The sequence below is a fragment of the Pristiophorus japonicus genome, chromosome 6, assembly GCF_044704955.1.
Source record: "Pristiophorus japonicus isolate sPriJap1 chromosome 6, sPriJap1.hap1, whole genome shotgun sequence".
Lineage (NCBI taxonomy): Eukaryota > Metazoa > Chordata > Chondrichthyes > Pristiophoridae > Pristiophorus > Pristiophorus japonicus.
Window position 1 is genome coordinate 181,855,025 of NC_091982.1, and position 17,742 is coordinate 181,872,766.

General features: G+C 42.2%; 1 protein-coding gene across 3 annotated transcripts in view; it reads left to right on the forward strand.

The window, feature by feature from the left end:
- The window catches only part of dis3l2 (DIS3 like 3'-5' exoribonuclease 2), a 437,600-nt gene that overhangs the window by 144,212 nt on the left and 275,646 nt on the right, over window positions 1-17,742 (forward strand). For all 3 annotated transcript variants that reach the window (XM_070883462.1, XM_070883465.1, XM_070883463.1), the window contains exons 7-8: window positions 5,324-5,460; window positions 15,574-15,821. In XM_070883462.1, coding sequence (XP_070739563.1) covers window positions 5,324-5,460; window positions 15,574-15,821 — 385 coding nt within the window. The remainder of the gene's footprint in view (window positions 1-5,323; window positions 5,461-15,573; window positions 15,822-17,742) is intronic.

Sequence of the window (17,742 nt, forward strand, 5' to 3'; positions counted from 1 at the left end):
AGTCAGGTAGAACAGTTTCACTTTGGAACAGAATTTATTTTTCAAAAGGGGGCATGTCCGGCCACTGATGCCTGATTTGAAAGTTTCCACAGTGAAAACGTACTCCAAACTAACTTAGAATGGAGTAAGTACAGATTTTTGTACGCTTGAAAAAACCTTGTCTACACTTTAAAAAATCAGGCGCAGGGTATAAATTAGGCGTCGGGAACGAGGGGGGGGGGAAGGGAAGTCATTAAATTCTACAATCAATCCTTAGTTATACTTATACAAATATTATACAAATAAATCCAACCTGAATAAAAATTTATAAGCAAAGAAAAGATTAAATAAACCATGTTCCTACCTGTGTGAAAGTGCTTCAGGCAGGCCTTTCAGGCAGCGGTGTGGCGTCAGTGTCTCGACGGCAGACAGGCAGCAAGCAGTCTTCGAGCTGAGCTGCAGTGCTTGAGGCAGGGGTGTGGCGTCAGTGTCTCGACGGCAGACAGACAGCAAGCAGCCTTCGAGCTAAGCTGCAGTGCTTGAGGCAGGCCTTCATTCCCCACGAAGACGGACTTGAGGCCATTCGGCCATGGGATTGCAGTGGCGTCAGTGGCTGGTCGGCAGCCGAAGAATTAACGCAGGACACACGCAGCTCATTAAGATTCTTGAGGCCACCCGGCCACGCTTTAGGGGCGGCGTCAGTGGCTGGCCGGCAGCCAAAGATACAGCAGCAGCCTTCGAGCTGTGAGGGGGACTGAGGCCATTTGGACAGGGAGAAGCAGCCACATCGATAGTTTTATATTTAAATTTGCAGAATGGGTGCACCACATATTATGCAATGGTTTGCTTCCTCATGCAAGAAATTCTTTGTTCTTGGTGGACGTTGATCCATTGCAAAGTTGAATTGGCACTTTTATTTCTCCAAACACACAGTCCTTAATTTGCAGGCACCGGTTCTGCAAGTTTAGCAGTGAAAAGCTGAACTCACTGATTTCAGCAGGTGATTTATTCAGCAGTGCTGCTAAAAGCACTCCCTCACACACAGAAATATCAAGAAAATTAAAATACAAGCCTTTGCAGGGGTCCAAGAAACAAATCTTCACTTTTTCTGCAGTACTTTTAAAAATGGCCGAGTGCCAATGTTTACTTCAGACTGCGCGTGCGCGAACGCTCCAACGCGCACGCGCAGGGTTGCCGGCACCAAGAAGCCTCATTTCAATTGTACCCGCCCCCTCCTACTTACAAAATCGGCGCGAGTGGTAGGCTCCGCCCCTGTGCGCCGCGCCAAGCAGACATCGAGCTTCAAGGAGCTCGAGAATACCGCAGTTTTTTTCCGGCGCCGTTTTCGGCGCGAAAAACAGGCGCCCAGCTCTGAGGTGCGCCTTTTTCGCCGCGTGTGGAAACTTGGGGCCTATGATTCTATGTGAATTCTCAAAAGAGGCACTATCTTATAGTTGCAGAAACATTATACCATGTAACAGATAATATATTACATTACATCTGATCTCCCATTGCTTGTGGAAAAAAATAATTGCTACACTTTTTCCTGTTACCCTTTCTCTCAAACTCTGGCTACGTTTTCTATCTATTCATCTCTCTTTCATACATGCTCTCGATTGTGCTCTAGCTCTCTATTGCGCTCTCGGTCATGCTCTCAGTTTGCCATGAGTACTCGATCATTCTTGACCACACACTCATGCTGTCTATCGTGAGCAGTCTATTACGATAGAGCAAGCAATGGAGTGCAGTCATTGTCTCTCTATCCTCTCTTTCTCTATCATTCTCTCTGATGGGTGCAGTTAATTTCAGGCAACAGAAGCCTGAACCTGGAACATGTTTTTATGGGTCTGGGAATTTGCGATAATCCAAGTCTCAGGCCTTTCAATAAGCACAGGCCTGCAATAGAAAACATGCTGGGGACATTTCTAAAACATAGAAAATGAAATTGTATAGCTAAGTTTTCTTGTAAATTTTATAATTTTCCATTATGTTACTAACTTTATTTCCACTAGTAAGTGCTCAACTTATGGAAGAACTGAAGATAGTGACTGAAAGGATTTGAAATTTTTTTCCGCAATCTTTTGATTTTGCTTTTTTCCCCTCACTGGTAACTGTAATTGTCGGCCTATTTTTACTTTTACTGTTACAAACTTCATCAGTAGTGGCTTCTTCACAAGTACAGTGCCTATCTCTCCAGTTGTGATTTGTTTTATCAATACAAAATTTATGCTAATCATTTCCATTAAATTTGGTGCAGGAAACAGCATGATGCTGATATGTTCTGCTGAAAGTGTGATAAATTTGCATGCTGAGATCCTCTGTTTAACATAATTGGCAGAACTTCCAGAGCATTGTTTACACTGAATTAGAGTTACCTTCTGTTAAGTCAGGTTGGTGGGGGATTCTTTGGTGTGGGCATGGAAGTGGAAGAGGGATGTAAATACCACAGCTGCATAAATATTTCTTGGTGAATCATAGTTTTTGTTAAACATCCAGTATAAGCAGCAAAAAAGCAGTGTCTGTAATCATCTGTGCCTGTCTCTCTGAAGTAAAATAGCACTTGGAAAATTGTTTATTCAGATATTACTTCAGCAAAGGTTCTAAAGTTCATGCCTCAGCTTGTTTTGAAATCATTTAGAAAAACAAAGTCTTTATTACTGTTACAGTCTAAGTCATACATAAGTCAGATGATTCTCCACACACTCCATGCTTCGACTATGGCATCCTTCGAATTTCAGGTACAATTGTAGTTGTTACTCCTCCTCATCTGAATACCAATTACAAACAGGCTTTTCACAGAGGCTGAGACTTCGGAGTAGGAACGTCAACACAGGTTCTTGTTTTTCCCAATCATGAGAGATTTCATCTTGTCCAAGCCCAATTTGGTTAGCGCACAACAATGTAAGGTGTTCTTTTCTCATTTTGCCACCACTCACCTTCTGCCCTTTGTTTGCATAGGTTTGATCAAGCAGGGTGCAATGGAAAAGTCTGGTCTCGCTGCAATTGAAAATGCACGGGGGTGGGGGGTGGTGGGGGGTGGGGGTGTGGAGGCGGTGGTTGCGGTGGGGATTCTGTTAACAAACCCAACAACACTTCATCAGTCCACATATCCATCGCGGGCTTGTCGCTGTCACCTTTTCACCACACAGCTTTTTGTAAACGTTGTGCCTCACATTCTCAGTGGCACAGGAATCAATTTGATGCTTCAAAGCTTTCCATGCCGAGTTCTTTGGCAAGCTCGTTAGCCTTAGAAACTTGAGATTCATATATGTCATGCTTCTGTGTGACTAGCTTTTGAATCCACAATTCTTTCAAACTGTTCAAAACTTCCAATTGCTTGTGCAGCGACAATTCACTGTGCTCTTTTTTGTTTAGCCATCTGAAAAATCGTCTTCCCTTTTTCCCTCACTTGGGATTGATGAAATTAGCTGTCTTTGTCATGCAAGTTGACAAGACCCAAAAGCTAATTATGTTATCACAGTGTCGTATGAGACAGATAAAACTTGGGTATATTGTGTTTAATTGGAGTTTAAGACAGAATATAACATATTAGTTGTACAGCAAAAACATACGACCATGACAAGTAGTGAGTACCAGCCATGATCGCACAAACAGCTCTTCTCTCTCTCTCTCTCTCTCTCTCTTGAAGAGTGTTAGACCCAAGTCAGCATAGATCCACTCTCAAAAGCTGTCCACTCCACTGCCTGCTCTGGAAGCTTTTCAGATCTTTTATACTCTTTTCTGTAGGGGTGGACCTGGGGTAGAATATGCTGAGAACACTTTGGAGTCAGACATATACCATTCTTGGCCTTCAAATTGTTAGTAGCTGCTTGTTATCATTTATTTATGTCCATGCAGCTTATCTGTGCAAACTATCTCATTCAGTTCATCATAGGCAGTCCCTCGAAGCAAGGGTGACTTGCTTCCATGCTAAAAAGGGATGAATTCACAGGTGTTTCAATGAAGGACCTAATATTCCAGATCCCAAACTACATCTTGAAGGGTGGAAGATGCTTGTGCGTGAATATTTTTAATGTGTGATGGCCGTTGCACACCAGCCACCACACGGGCTTGACAGAGCTAGGTCTTGGTCCAGTGTCAAGGATTACCCAAGACAACTGGAGACCAGCTTTGCTGCACGATCTAGCACGCACACATATGGCAGTGTGGGCTGACCCGTGATGCCCCTGGGCCCTCGCCTCTCCTGGGCCCCAAACCCACACCTCTCCTGGGCCCCGGTCACTTCCACCTACAAACTCTTGCCGCTCCTTTGCCCCTCCTGCTGTGCCTGCCCGCACTGCAATCAGTGACCTGGCTTCGTAGCCCCCCGCAGCAGCACGCACTGCTCCCTGCAGTGGTATGCCGCCGCACGCTGCTCTCTCCAATGGCCCCAGGCCTGCTGATGGTCTTGCAGGCCGGGACCGCACCGATTTCCGGGCCGGGCTGCCGCACACTGCATTCAATTATCATACTATTGTACTACGGAATGAATCATTAAATTCCAAAAAATATCCTCTATTCTATTCTCTCACACTGGGTAGCTTACACATTTTAAAGCAGTTTTGTTAAATAAAGTCAAAATCCTAACTTAGCATTATAATTTGGTTATTAGCAGAAACATAAGCGTTGGGCCTTGGTTTGCCAAATCAATGATACAGTCAACAACCATCCGAGTACACAACCAGCAAACAGCTAGCCTGGGAAGCAAGGTCATATGTGACTGCCACGGTGCAGAATGATATAACATCTGCAGTCAATTAAAACCATAGGCCAATTTTAAGCATCTATCTAGCTAATCTAATGCTAGTCTGAAGACACTTATATCTTGAGCTCTAATACAATCATCGAAACACAGTATTATTTGCGGCACAATTTCATTCACGTAACCATATATTTTTAGGTATCTCTAATTTCGAACAACTTAGAAAGAATCATTTGTTAGTGTTCCTCAGTGTATGCATTCCATACTTGGTTGTTTTGCTATACAGACCCATAAGTTGCTCTCTTGGTTTTGACTTTCTGTGCTAACGATTGAGTGGAGGGAGCGTGTGGGAGCCATGCACAAACTTAACTATCATTTCTTCACTTTTGCAGGGTGGAAGAGCCATACAATTGACTACTTTTTGAAAGTTGCATGATTCGCAGATTACAATTTCAGCGGCTGCAATATTGTCTTTACTCATTAATTTATGACTTCACTTACAATTAGAAGATTTGTCTCATATTTGTATTTGGAACTTAACACAAACTGTTCTATGGTCTAGTTTTATTTCAGAACAGAAAAAAAGTGGAACATTTCTTATTTACAGGATATGTAATTGTGATTTAAAAATTGATTTTGCAGCTACTGGTTCTCGTGGATTACAGCCTGCTGGTAATAGTGGCACCAGAATGCGAACTTCAAGACAGGGCAATCCTTGCAGTTTGGTAGTGAATGATTCAAGAAATCATCCAGATAGGTTTCTTCAAAAAACTGGCAAGGTAAATATACATCAAAATATTTTTCCCCATGTATTCGTTTCATTCACCTACACCTGGGTAATGATCTGACGTTGCAGTAACCTGTAGTGAACACCAGAGTTCTTGAAAATATAATATGCTGTTCAAGAAACGGGTGTTCTTTTTTTCCTCATTCTTCAGTCTTTCTTTATTTTGGGCTAAAAAAAAATTCTCTTTATGTCTTTTTATATTTCCAATTTTAATAATACTGAAGTAAAAACAGTTTTGCAGCCAGTTTTGGTAGATTTTGATGTGTTTCACTCTGCATATCAGTACTGCTAGATGATACTGTTACCTATATTTCATGGGATTTTGTTTAATTGTGGAAAATGAGTTATTTATTCCTTATTTCACTTCTTTCTCCCCCACCCCAATCCAAACATGCTTTCATAATTCTGCTCCCTCTTGTTCACAGATTATATATATTTATTTATTTATTTTTTATATATAAAGTAGTAACGTATATCTTGCATCCTGGGCCATTTTACTATGTTAAAGGCACTACATAAATGCAAATTGTTGTTCAAAACTATTGACCTTACCCCACCCCCCCAATGAAACACATTATAACTGTTCCACCCTCAGCTACTGCTTTATCTTCAACCTTGCCTTTCTTGCTGCAGTTTTGAAACATGTTATTGCCTTGCAAATGTACACCATCGTTCACTGTTTGACACTCTCCAGTTAGACTTCTGCCCCACCCACAACACCGAGACTATGCTGGTTAAAGATTAAACATTGACCGCAATTGTGTTTTGTTGCCTCTTCTTACCCTCTTTTACCTCTCCACTGCCTTTAACACTGTTGACCACTCTCTCCTTCTTTGGTATCTTGTCAGCTGTGACAGGGAGTTCCAGAGGTTGTGTTACCTACCAGGGTTAAGGATATCTCCTCATGGCTGGAGAAGAACTTGGTGTGGGAAGTGGAGGGTCCAGTTGTTGTGGCCCACGTAGGAACCAATGACATAGGTAGAACCAGGACTGAGGTTCTGCTGAGGGAGTTTGAGGAGCTAGGATCCAAATTAAAAAGCAGAACCTCAAAGGTAATAAGCTCTGGATTGTTACCTGAGCTATGTGCAAACTGGCATAGGGACAAACAGATTAGAGATTTAAATGCATGGCTCAAACAGTTGGGTGGGAGGAACGGATTTCAGCTCAAGGGGCACTGGCACCAGTACTGGGGAAAGAGGGAGCTGTTTCATTGGGACAGGCTCCACTTAAACATGGCTGGGACCAGTGTCCTGGTGAACTGAATAATTAGGGCAGTAGACAGAGTTTTAAACTAATGAAGGGGTAGTGGGAGGATTCAAGAAAGAGTAAATTTAAAAGCAGCACGAGAATGTCAAGTCTCTAGAGCAGAGTAGAATTTTGGGTAAAAATTACCAGAGTGGGTCAGGAAGAGACGGAAAGAGTAACAAAGGTAATAAGGCATCAGTGACTAAGGACATCAGGGAAGAATAGAAATAAGTCAAAGCTAAAGGCATGATATCTAAATGCACGAAGCATTCACAAAAAATAGATAAATTAATAGCGCAGATAGAATTTAATAGCCTAATGGCCATTACGGAGATGTGGTTGCAAAGTGACCAAGGTTGGGAACTAAATATTCAAGGATACTTAACTTGTGGAAGGATGGGATAAAGACAGAAGAAAGAAAGGATCTTAGCTCCGAAAATCAAGAAGTAGAATCAGTTTGGATGGGAGCTAAGAAAACATTGGTGGAAATTGTTTATAGATCCCCAAACAATAGTTGTAATGTAGGGCAGAGCATAAATCAGGAAATTAGAAATGTATGTAATAAGGGTAATATAGTAATCATGGGGGACTTTAATCTACATATAGACTGGGCAAACCAAATGTGCAGCAATAGTGTAAAGGGCGAATTCATGGAATGTAGATAGTTTTCTAGATCAGTATGTTGAGGAACTAACTGGGGAACAGGCTATTTTAGATCTAGTATTGAGCAATGAGATAAGGTTAATTAATAAGCTTGTGGTAAAGGGGTCTTTAGGGAAGAGTGACCATAATGTGATAGAATTTTATATTGAGTTTGAAAATGATTTAATTGCATCCGAAACTAGAGTCTTAATTCTAAACAGCAAACCAAGTAGGTATAAGGGGTGCATTGGCTTAAGATAGATTGGGAAACTACATTAAAAGGTATGATGGTCGACAACCAATGGATAGCATTTAAAGAATTAATACATAACTTACAACAAATATATACATTCCTTTAAGGCACAAAAACCCCGCAGGAAAAGTGGTCCAACCATGGCTAACAAGAGAAGTTAAAAATAGTATTAGATCAAAGGGAGAGGCTTATAATGTTGCCAAAAAGAGTAGTAAGCCTGAGGATTGGGAGGATTTTAGAACTCAGCAAAGGAGGACCAAGAAATTGATAACGAAAGGGAAATGAGAGTAAACTAGCAAGAGACATAAAAACAGACTGTAAAAGCTTCTATAGGTATGCAAAAAGGAAAAGGTGAGCAAAAGTAAATGTGGGTCCCTTACAGGCTGAGGCAGAAGAAATTATAACGGGGATGGGGATACAATAAGGAAATGGCAGAGAAATTAAGCAAATACTTAGTGTCCGTCTTCACGGAAGAAAATGCAAAAAACTTGCCAGAAATAGTGGAGAACCAAGAGTCTAGCAAGAATGAGGAACTGAAAGAAATTAGTATTAGTAAAAAAAGGATACTGAAGAAGTTAATGGGACTGAAAGCTGATAAATCCCCTGGACCTGATGACCTACATCCTAGGGATTTGAAAGAGGTGGCTACAGAAATAGTAGCTGCTTTGGTTGTCGTCTTCCAAAATTCCATAGATTCTGGAACGGTTCGCATAGATTGGAAATGTAATCCCACTATTCAAGAAAGGAGGGAGAGAGAAAATGGGGAACTACAGACCAGTTAGCCTGACATCAGTCGTAGTCAACAAGCCACTTAGGAAAGAATAAATAAGATTGGGCAGAGTCAACACGGATTTATAAAAAGGAAATCATGTTTGACAAATCTATTGGAGTTTTTTGAGGTTGTAACTAGCAGAATAGATAATGGGTCATTTTCGGGTTGGCAGGTTGTAACTCGTGGAGTACTGCAAGGAAAGGTGCTTGGGCCTCAGCTATTCACAATATATATCAATGATTTGGCTGAGGGGACCAAATGTAATACAGGTGCAGCACCCCGAATCCAGGACCGAGGCCGTTCCGGATTTTGCGTTTTGCTGGACTTTGGAACGTCTTTCTGACGTCACGAATCTGAAAACACCCGAGCCCAGGTTTGAGTATTTCCGGATTTCGAAATGTCAGAAGGTGGGTGGGGATGGGTGGGGGGGGAGAGAGAGTGCTCACTGGGAGATGAGGAGATGAGATCGTCGGGGATGGTGCTCGCCGGGCGATGAGGTCGTCGGGCGGGGCCCCACGGCGTGAACTTGTTCAGGCAGGGCCCCGCCGCCGTAGAGGTATTCGGGCGGGTCCTCGTCGAAGAGGAGCTGGTCGGGCGGGGCCCCGTCACGAAGTAGGTGTTTGGGTGGGCCAGCAAGGAGGCCCCAAGGTTGGGCAGCGGCGGTGAGGTGAGGCCTGAGGTCGGGCAACGGCGAGGGGTGGTGTGGCGAGGTGAGGCCTGAGATCGGGCAGAGGCGGCATCTCGAGGTCGTCAGGGTCCGGATTCCGGAACATTTTATGGATTCCGGACGACCCTGCCACCAATTGGTCTGGATTCCGGAACATTCTGGATTCTGGAATTCCGGATTTTGAACGCTGCACCTGTATATCCAAGTTTGCTGATGATATATAGCTAGGTGGGAATGCAAGTTGTGAGAAGGATGCAAAGGCTTCAAGGGGATAAAAACTGGCTAAGTGAGTGGGCAAATGGAATATAATGTGGAGAAATGTGAAGTTATCCACTTTGGTAGGAAAAATAGAAAAGCAGAGTATTTTTTAAATGGTGAAAGATTGGGAAATGTTGTGTTCAGAGGGACCTCGGTGTCCTTGTACACGAATCATTGAAAAATGCAGGTTCAGCAAGCAATTAAGAAAGGTATGTTTGCCTTTATTACAAGAGGGATTTCAGTATAAGAGTAAAGATGTCTTACTGCAATTATATAGAGCCCTGGTGAGACCACACAGTCTCCTTACCGAAGGAAGGATATACTTTTCATAGAGGGAGTGCAATGAAGATTCACCAGACTGATTTCTGGGATGGGAGGATTGTCCTATGAGGACAGATTGAGTAGACTCGGCCTATATGCACTGTTGGCGGGCCAGTACCGACGGAGCGCCGCACTGTCGGAGTGGCATACTGAGGGAGTGCTGCACTGTCGGAGGTGCCGTCTTTCAGATGAGACGTAAAAGATCTCTCCGACACTATTTCGAAGAAGAGCAGGGGGGTTAGCCCCAGTGTCCTGGCCAATATTTATCCTTCAATCAACATAACAAAAACAGACGATCTGGTCATTATCACATGGCTGTTTGTGGGAGCTTGCTGTGCGCAAGTTGGCTTACTGCGTTTCCCACATTACAACAGTGACTACACTTCAAAAGCACTTCATTGGTTGTAAAGCGCTTTGAGACGTCCGGTGGTCGTGAAAGGCACTATATAATTCCAAGTCATTCATTCTTTATATTCTCTAGAGTTCAGAAGAATGAAAGATGATCTCATTGAAACATACAACATTCTTACAGGGTTTGACAGGGTAGATGCAGGGAGGATGATTCCTCTGGCTGGGGAGTCCAGAACCAGGGGTGGCAGTCTCAGAATAAGGGGTCAGCCAATTTAGGACTGAGTTGAGGACAAATTTCTTCACTCAGAGGTTTGTGAATCTTTGGAAATTGCTACCCCAGGGAGCTGTGGAAGCTCAGTTGTTGAGTATATTCAAGACAGAGATCGATAGATTTTTGGATATTGAGGGAATCAAGGGCTATGGGGATAGTGCAGGCAAGTGGTGTTGAAGATCAGCCATGATCACATTAAAAGGCAGAGCAGGCTCGAGGGGCCAAATGGCTGCCCACTCCTATTTTTTATATTCTTACATCTTCACAGTGCACTTCCATAGCACTGCTCTTTCATGGTTCCATTTGTACCTGTCACATTGTCAACACTAAATCGTTTCAAATTGATTCTCCTTTTGTACCAACATGGTTAACTGAAGTGTACTGCATGGTTCCAAGCTGACCTGCTTCTCCATCACTGTATGCTGTATTTTGGTTACATCATTGCAAAGGCTGGGATCGACCTGAGATCTAGATGAGCCCTAATGTTTTCCAACTCAATGCTAGAAAAAGAAAATCCATCCTCTTTGGCTCCCATAAAGATCTACGTACCTCTGGCTTTGATTGCATCAACCTCCCTAACTGCTACCTCGGGCAGAACCCAGAGGTACAGAACCATGATGTGATTTCCGTTCCCATATCTTATTTGTCACTACAGCACCTATCTTTCACATTTAAAACGTTGCCTTGGCCTTTACCTCTTTTTCTGTACCATCTTAGCCTTTGCCTCTCTTTCTGTACCACCAAAACTTTAATTGACACCCTTATTACCTCTAGCCTGAATTTCTGCAATGCATTCCTATAGCCAATTCCGGAATGCTTTGGCTCACGTGTCCTCGTGCAGCAAGGCCTGAAGTGGATGAGAGCGAAATGAGCAATATTTGGATGGGTAAAAGGAACATTAGTTGGGTTAAAGGAAGAAAAGTGACACTTCTGATGAGATACATCTGAGGATCCTAACATAGGATATACGGCACAGAAACAGGCCATTTGGCCACACCAGTCCATGCCGGCGTTTATGCTCCACTGGAGCCTCCTCCCCTCTTTTCTCCTCTAAAACAATCAGCATAACCCTCTATTCCTGTCTCCCTCATATTCTTGTCCAGCCTCCCCTTAAATGCATCTGTACTATTTGCTTCAACCACTCCCTGTGGTAGCGAGTTCCAAGTTTCTTCTGTATTCCCTATTCGATTTCTTGGTGACTATCTTGTACTGATGGTCTCTAGTTATGCTCTTCCCCACAAGTGGAAACATTCTTTCTATATCTACTCTATCAAAACCTTTCATAATTTTAAAGACCTCTATTAGATCACCCTTCAGCCTTTTTTCAAGAGAAAAGACCCAGCCTTTCCTTTCCTGATGTATATACCCTCGCATTTCTGGTATCATCCGTGTAAATCTTCTCTGCACCCTTTCCAGTACCTCTACATCCTTTTTATAATATGGCGACCAGAACTGAACACAGTAGTCTAAGGTTCGATACAGGTTCAGCATAACTTCCTTACTTTTCCTTTCTATGGGCCCCAAGTTTCCCCAGGAGTTGCTCCGTTTTTTTTGGAGCAACTAGATTTTTTTTGGAGTATCTTAAAAAGTGCAATTCTGCCCATTTAATTTGCTCCAGTATAAGTGAGTTAGTTAGGTTTTTTTTAAGTTTAGTTTTTTGTTCAAGAGGGAGCGTTACCAGCCACTTACGCCTGTTTTGGCCATTTAAGCAAGTTTAGACAGCTAAAAGTTACTCCAAACTAACTTAGGCCAGCGTATATGGCCACGTGTCCGCACAGAAAAACCTTGCGGTAAGCTAAGAAATCAGCGCATAGCCAGAGATGGGGGTGCGGTGTGGTGGGGGGGTGAAGGGAAGTGAGAGGACCTTGCAAAGCACTAACCACCTTCACAACAACATTAAAGAAGCATAAATACATTTAAAGCACTAAACAAAGCACAAAAATAAGCATTCAATAACAAATAAAAAAATACAAAGAAGCTGAGAGGATCTGCACCTAACACCAAGACTTACAAAGCACAAAAAGTAATAAGCAATTAATTAACAAATAAAAAATAGAAAGAACCTTGCACCTAAAGCACCAAGACCAAAGTAATAATCAATCAATCAATCAATAAATAACAAATAAATAATAGAAGTCCGACCTTAGGGAAAGCAACGAGCCGCCGATGAGGGAGCCCATTTGGCCAGGGCTACGGGCGGCGGCTTCGGGCCCCTTCCACACAGCCTGAAGAGTGTCGCAGAGATTCGGGCTGCGAGGAGCTACTGCACATGCATGCACACTCTAGCGCGCATGTGCAGAGGTCCCAGCACTGTTTTCAGCGCCGGGACCTGGCTCCGCCCCCACTGGATGTGCTGCATTACGCCGAGGCCAAAGACGCCCTGAGGAGTGGGGAGAATTTTCCACACCCATTTTAGTCTGGAAAGTCGGCACACCTCACAGAGGTTCATCGTTTTTATGGGGGCGGGGGGTGGGGGGAGGAACTTGGGCCCTATACCTCTAGAAATAAACCCTGGTGCTTGGTTTGCTTTTCTAATGGCCTTGCTAACCTGTGTCGCAACTTTTGGTGATTTGTGTATTTGTACTCCAAGATCCCTTTGTTCTTCTATCCCACCTAGACTCGCATCCTCCAAGTAATAAGTGACCTCTTTATTCTTCCTACCAAAATGTCATATCTTACATTTATCAGTGTTGAACTTCATTTGCCAATTATATGCCCATTCTGCATGTTTATTAATGTCCTCCTGTAATTTATTGCAGTCCTCCTCAGTATTGACTATCTCTCTCTTCCCCCCCCCCGCCCCCCCCCAAATTTGGTGTCATCTGCAAATTTAGAAATTGCATTTTTGATTCCAAAGTTTTAAATCATTAATATAAATTGTGAACGGCAGTGGTCCCAGCACTGATCTTTGTGGAACACCACTACCCACCTTCTGCCACTATGAATAGCTACCTTTTACTCCTACTCTCTGCTTTCTGTCTTGCTACTTGACCCCGACTGCATTTTCTGACCTTGTTCATCAGTCTATTATGAGGTATCTTATTGAAGGCCTTCTGAAAATCTACATTACATCTACTACATTACCATTGTCTCCTATCTCTGTTACCTCTTCAAAAAATTCAATGAGGCTGGTCAAGCAAGAATTTCCCTTTTGAAATCCATGCTGACTATTATATTTTTGGTTACTAGATGTTGTTCTATTTTCTACTTTTGTAGGGATTCCATTATTTTTCCTACCACCAATGTAAGCTGACTTGTCTATAATTCCCTGGACATGTTCAATCTCCTTTCTTAAATATAGGTATTACGTTAGCTATCCACCAGTCCCCTGGCGCTGCACCTTTTTCTAACAAATTACTAAATATGTGTAGTATTGTCTCTGCTATCTCTTCCCTAGATACTTTTAAAATGTGTAGATGCAATCCATCCGGACCAGGGTTTTTATCCTCTTTGAGTTTGATTCGTTTATTTAAAATATACCCTCTTTATTTTACATGCACTTATCTCATTACTACTTTCATCATCCAATGTCAAGTCCATCTGTTTTATCTCCCTGCTAAATACTGAAGCAAAATAATTAATTAATGTTTCTGCCATCTCTCTATCGTTACCTGTGGTTTTATCCTGTCTATCCCTTGATGGCCCTATTCCCATCCCAACGTCCTTTTTTATTGATGTGCCTGTAAGATATTTTACTATTTTGTTTGATGTTCCTTGGTAATTAAATTTCATAGTTCCTCTTTGCGTTCCTAATTGTTTTTTTGACTTCTCTCCTCATCTTTTCGTATTCTTCCTTATCATGCACACCCCTGCTTGTCCATGTACTTAATATATGCCTCTTTCCTAACCCCCAATTGTTCCCTTATGGCTTTATTCATCCATGGAGTCTCATTAGTGTTTAGTTTGTTCTTTGAGTGGAATATATTGTTCCTGCACTCTGTTGAACACCATTTTAAATGTTTCCCATTGCTGTTCTACATCGTTGTTTGCCAATATTGTTGCCCATTTTATTTTCCTAAGTTCTATTGTCAGCCCCTCAAAATCAGCTTTTCGCCAATCTATTACCCTGGTTTTCGTCATACTTATGTCCTTGTCAATTATCATCTTAAAGCGTATTATAGCATGGTCACTATTGCCTAGATGTTCCCCTACTTTTACTTCTCTTATCTGCTCTGGTTTATTCCCCATTACTAGATCCAATAGCGAATCCTCCCTTGGTGGACTTTTCACATAATGGGTTAGAAAGGAGTCATGTACATATTGTAGGAACTCCATTCCCTTATCCCCTTTACCTATTAAGACCGGGGTAGTTGAAATCCCCTATGATTATTATTCAATTTTTTAAAACTAATTTCCCTAATTTGTCTGCACATTTCTTCCTCCATCTCCTTTCCACCATTAGGTGGTCTGTAGGCTACACCTATTAGTGTGATTGATCCTTTATTATTTTTTATTTCTATCCATATGGATTCTATTTTTGTCTTGCTGTGTCACTTTTTTCTTCTGCCATTATGTTATCCCGAATATGTACAGCTACTCCACCTCGCCTTTTACCCTCTCTATCTTTTCTAAATATGTTATACCCTGCAGTGTGCAGTTTTCGGCTCCACACTATAGGATATTGAGGCTTTTGAGAAGGTACAGCACAGCTTCAATAAGATATGCCTGGTATGAGGAAATGCAAATATGAAGAAAGACGTTGAATATTTTTGTTGTTGTCAGAACCACACAGATTATAGGACAATATGATGTCAGTCTTTAAAAGTATGAAAGGATGGCACAGAGTAGATGGAATCAGACCACCGCTGGTTGGACAAGTGCCTCAAACACTCTGGGTTCCTGGCTGTGTAGCCATATTGATAGTGAATTTTTCATTGATTGTCTCAAATCTCAATTGACACAAGGATATGGGATGCTGAGTTTAAACTACATTAGCAAAAATTGTACATGGCAATATCAAGATATCTTGCGCCCTCAGGTGGAGGCGAAAGATCCCATGGCACTATATTCAAAGATAAGTTCACCGGTGTCCTGGCCCATATTTATCACTCAACCAATATCACTAAAGCAGATTATCTGGTCATTAATCTCTATACTTTCAACAGTGACTACACTTCAATCCCTTTGAAGTGTGTGTGTGACGGGGGGGTGGGGGGGGGGGGGGGATTTTGAGCAACTACTACAGTTTAAAAAGTAAGCAATTTGTTTAGATTCATGAGAAATGTTGAATGCTTGCTAAAAGATGCTTTTTTGAGGATTTTCTTGTAACTGTGAAAATGGTTGAAGACTAACGAGATAACACTGATGTTCTTCCCATAAATATAGATTGTTTACATTGTGGAGAAGAAACATTCCAGAGCTGTGACAGGATTCATCAAACCATTAACTGATAAAAACAGTGAACTTTACAAGGAGTTTGTCGTGTTTTCACCGGTTGATCACAGAGTACCTAGAATCTTGGTGCCAATAGAAGAGTGTCCAGAAGACTTCATGGCTAGGCCTGGAGATTATGTGAACATTCTGTTTATATGCTGCATCGTGGACTGGAGGGATGACAGCAATTTTGCAGATGGGTAGGAACAATTTGGTTGTTAAAATGTGCAAAGTTTAAAAAAAAAATTAGTTCCTGGGTTGTGGACGTCGCTGGCTAGGCCAGCATTTATTGCCCATCCCTAATTGCCCTTGAGAAGGTGGTGGGGAATTGCCTTCTTGAACTGCTGCAGTCTGTGCGGTGAAGGTATTCCCATAGTGAGCGGCTTGTTGCAACTGAGTGGCTTGCTAGGGCAATTAAGAGTCAATACATGGCTGTGGGTCTGGAGTCACATAAAGAACATTAGTGAACCAGATGGGTTGTTACGACAATCCGTTAGTTACATGGTCACCATTACGGATACTAGCTTTTTATTCTAGATTTACTTAACTGAATTTAAATCTCCAAGCTGCCATGGTGGGATTTGAACTCTTGTCTCTGGATCATTAGTCCAGGCCTCTGGATTGCAAGTCCAGTAACATTACCACTATGTCACCGTTCAATAGTTGAAGTGAAATACTAACAATTAATAGAGTATTGCACAATAAACATCATTTTCCATTATAGTGCCTGAAATATGCTTCTTTAGCAGTAGAATTCAAATACATTTTTGCCTATTTAATGTCCACCAAATTAAAATCAAATTACTTTCCATTTCAGGAAAATAACTTAATTTTGCAGAAAGATAGAATCTGAGATATATTCCTGTTATGATAAACATAGAGCAAATGTTTGCTCTCCATTAGTACTTGTTCTTTATTAGTAACGGCAAACTGATTTTCTTGAGTTAATCAGCAGAAAAAGTTAAACTTTTTCACTATTTTCAATGCATGGTACAAAGGGCTGGAATTTCTATTCCTTTCTGCCCGTTTACCGCTGCAAATGCCAAATGTGCAAACTTCCGCCCGTTACTGCATGTCTGCCGCTCGAATATCACCAGCGGTAATTTCGGCAGCCAATTACTGCTGGCATTGAACGAAACCGCCCGCCTACATCTACCGCCCAAACACCACCCAAAATTCACTGCAGCACAAAATTTAGCTAAACACCCATTTTTACCACCCGTTACCACTGGAGAAACGTATCACCCACATTTCACATTACTTACCTGACCTTATCTCGGCATTATGACACCATTTTGGAAAATTGATCATTCTTTAGGAAAAGGCTGTGTGAAGTTGCCAGCAGCCTAAAATTGATTTGTGAGTGATTTCTGAAGTAGTTTCGAAGGGATTTTGAATATATAGAAGATTATGAGAGCATTGATTTTAATTCAAAGAAAATTTGTGGACATCTGAAAATTGTTGAGTACTTAAAAAGAAATGGGGCCTGTACTTTCAGTGCCAATATTGCTAACTACTTACATGATGTAGAATAGAGCTGGAAGAAGGTTTGTTGAAGTGCATTATGTACCCAATGAAATAGGACGCAGACTCTTGAGGTGGAGGAGACCTTACCCTCAACGAAATTACAGGGAGCATCGCTCGTACCTGCACCTCAACGATACGCAGTGCATTAGAATGCTGCGCTTCCGAAAAGAGGTAATCACTGAGATATGCCAGCTCATTAAGGCAGACATGCAACCTACCAACACCGTCAGAGGTGAAGGTGACTGCGGCACTTTCTTTCTATGCATCCGGTTCATTTCAGGCATCAACTGGTGACAGATGTGGAATCTCTCAGTGCGCCACACATCGCTGCGTTCGCCAGGTAACCGATGCGCTTTACGCACGCAGCTTGGACTTTATTAACTTTCCAATGACCAGGGAGGCACAGAGTGAGAGGGCATTGGGTTTTTCGTGAATAGCAAACTTCCCCAAGGTCCAAGGTGCAACAGACTACGCACCTCGCCTTGCGAGCACCTTTAGAGGAAGCGGAGGTGTACCGAAATTGAAAGTGATTCTGCTCCCTTAATGTGCAGCTCGTTGTCGACCACAAGCAAATAATCATGGCAGTGAATGCCA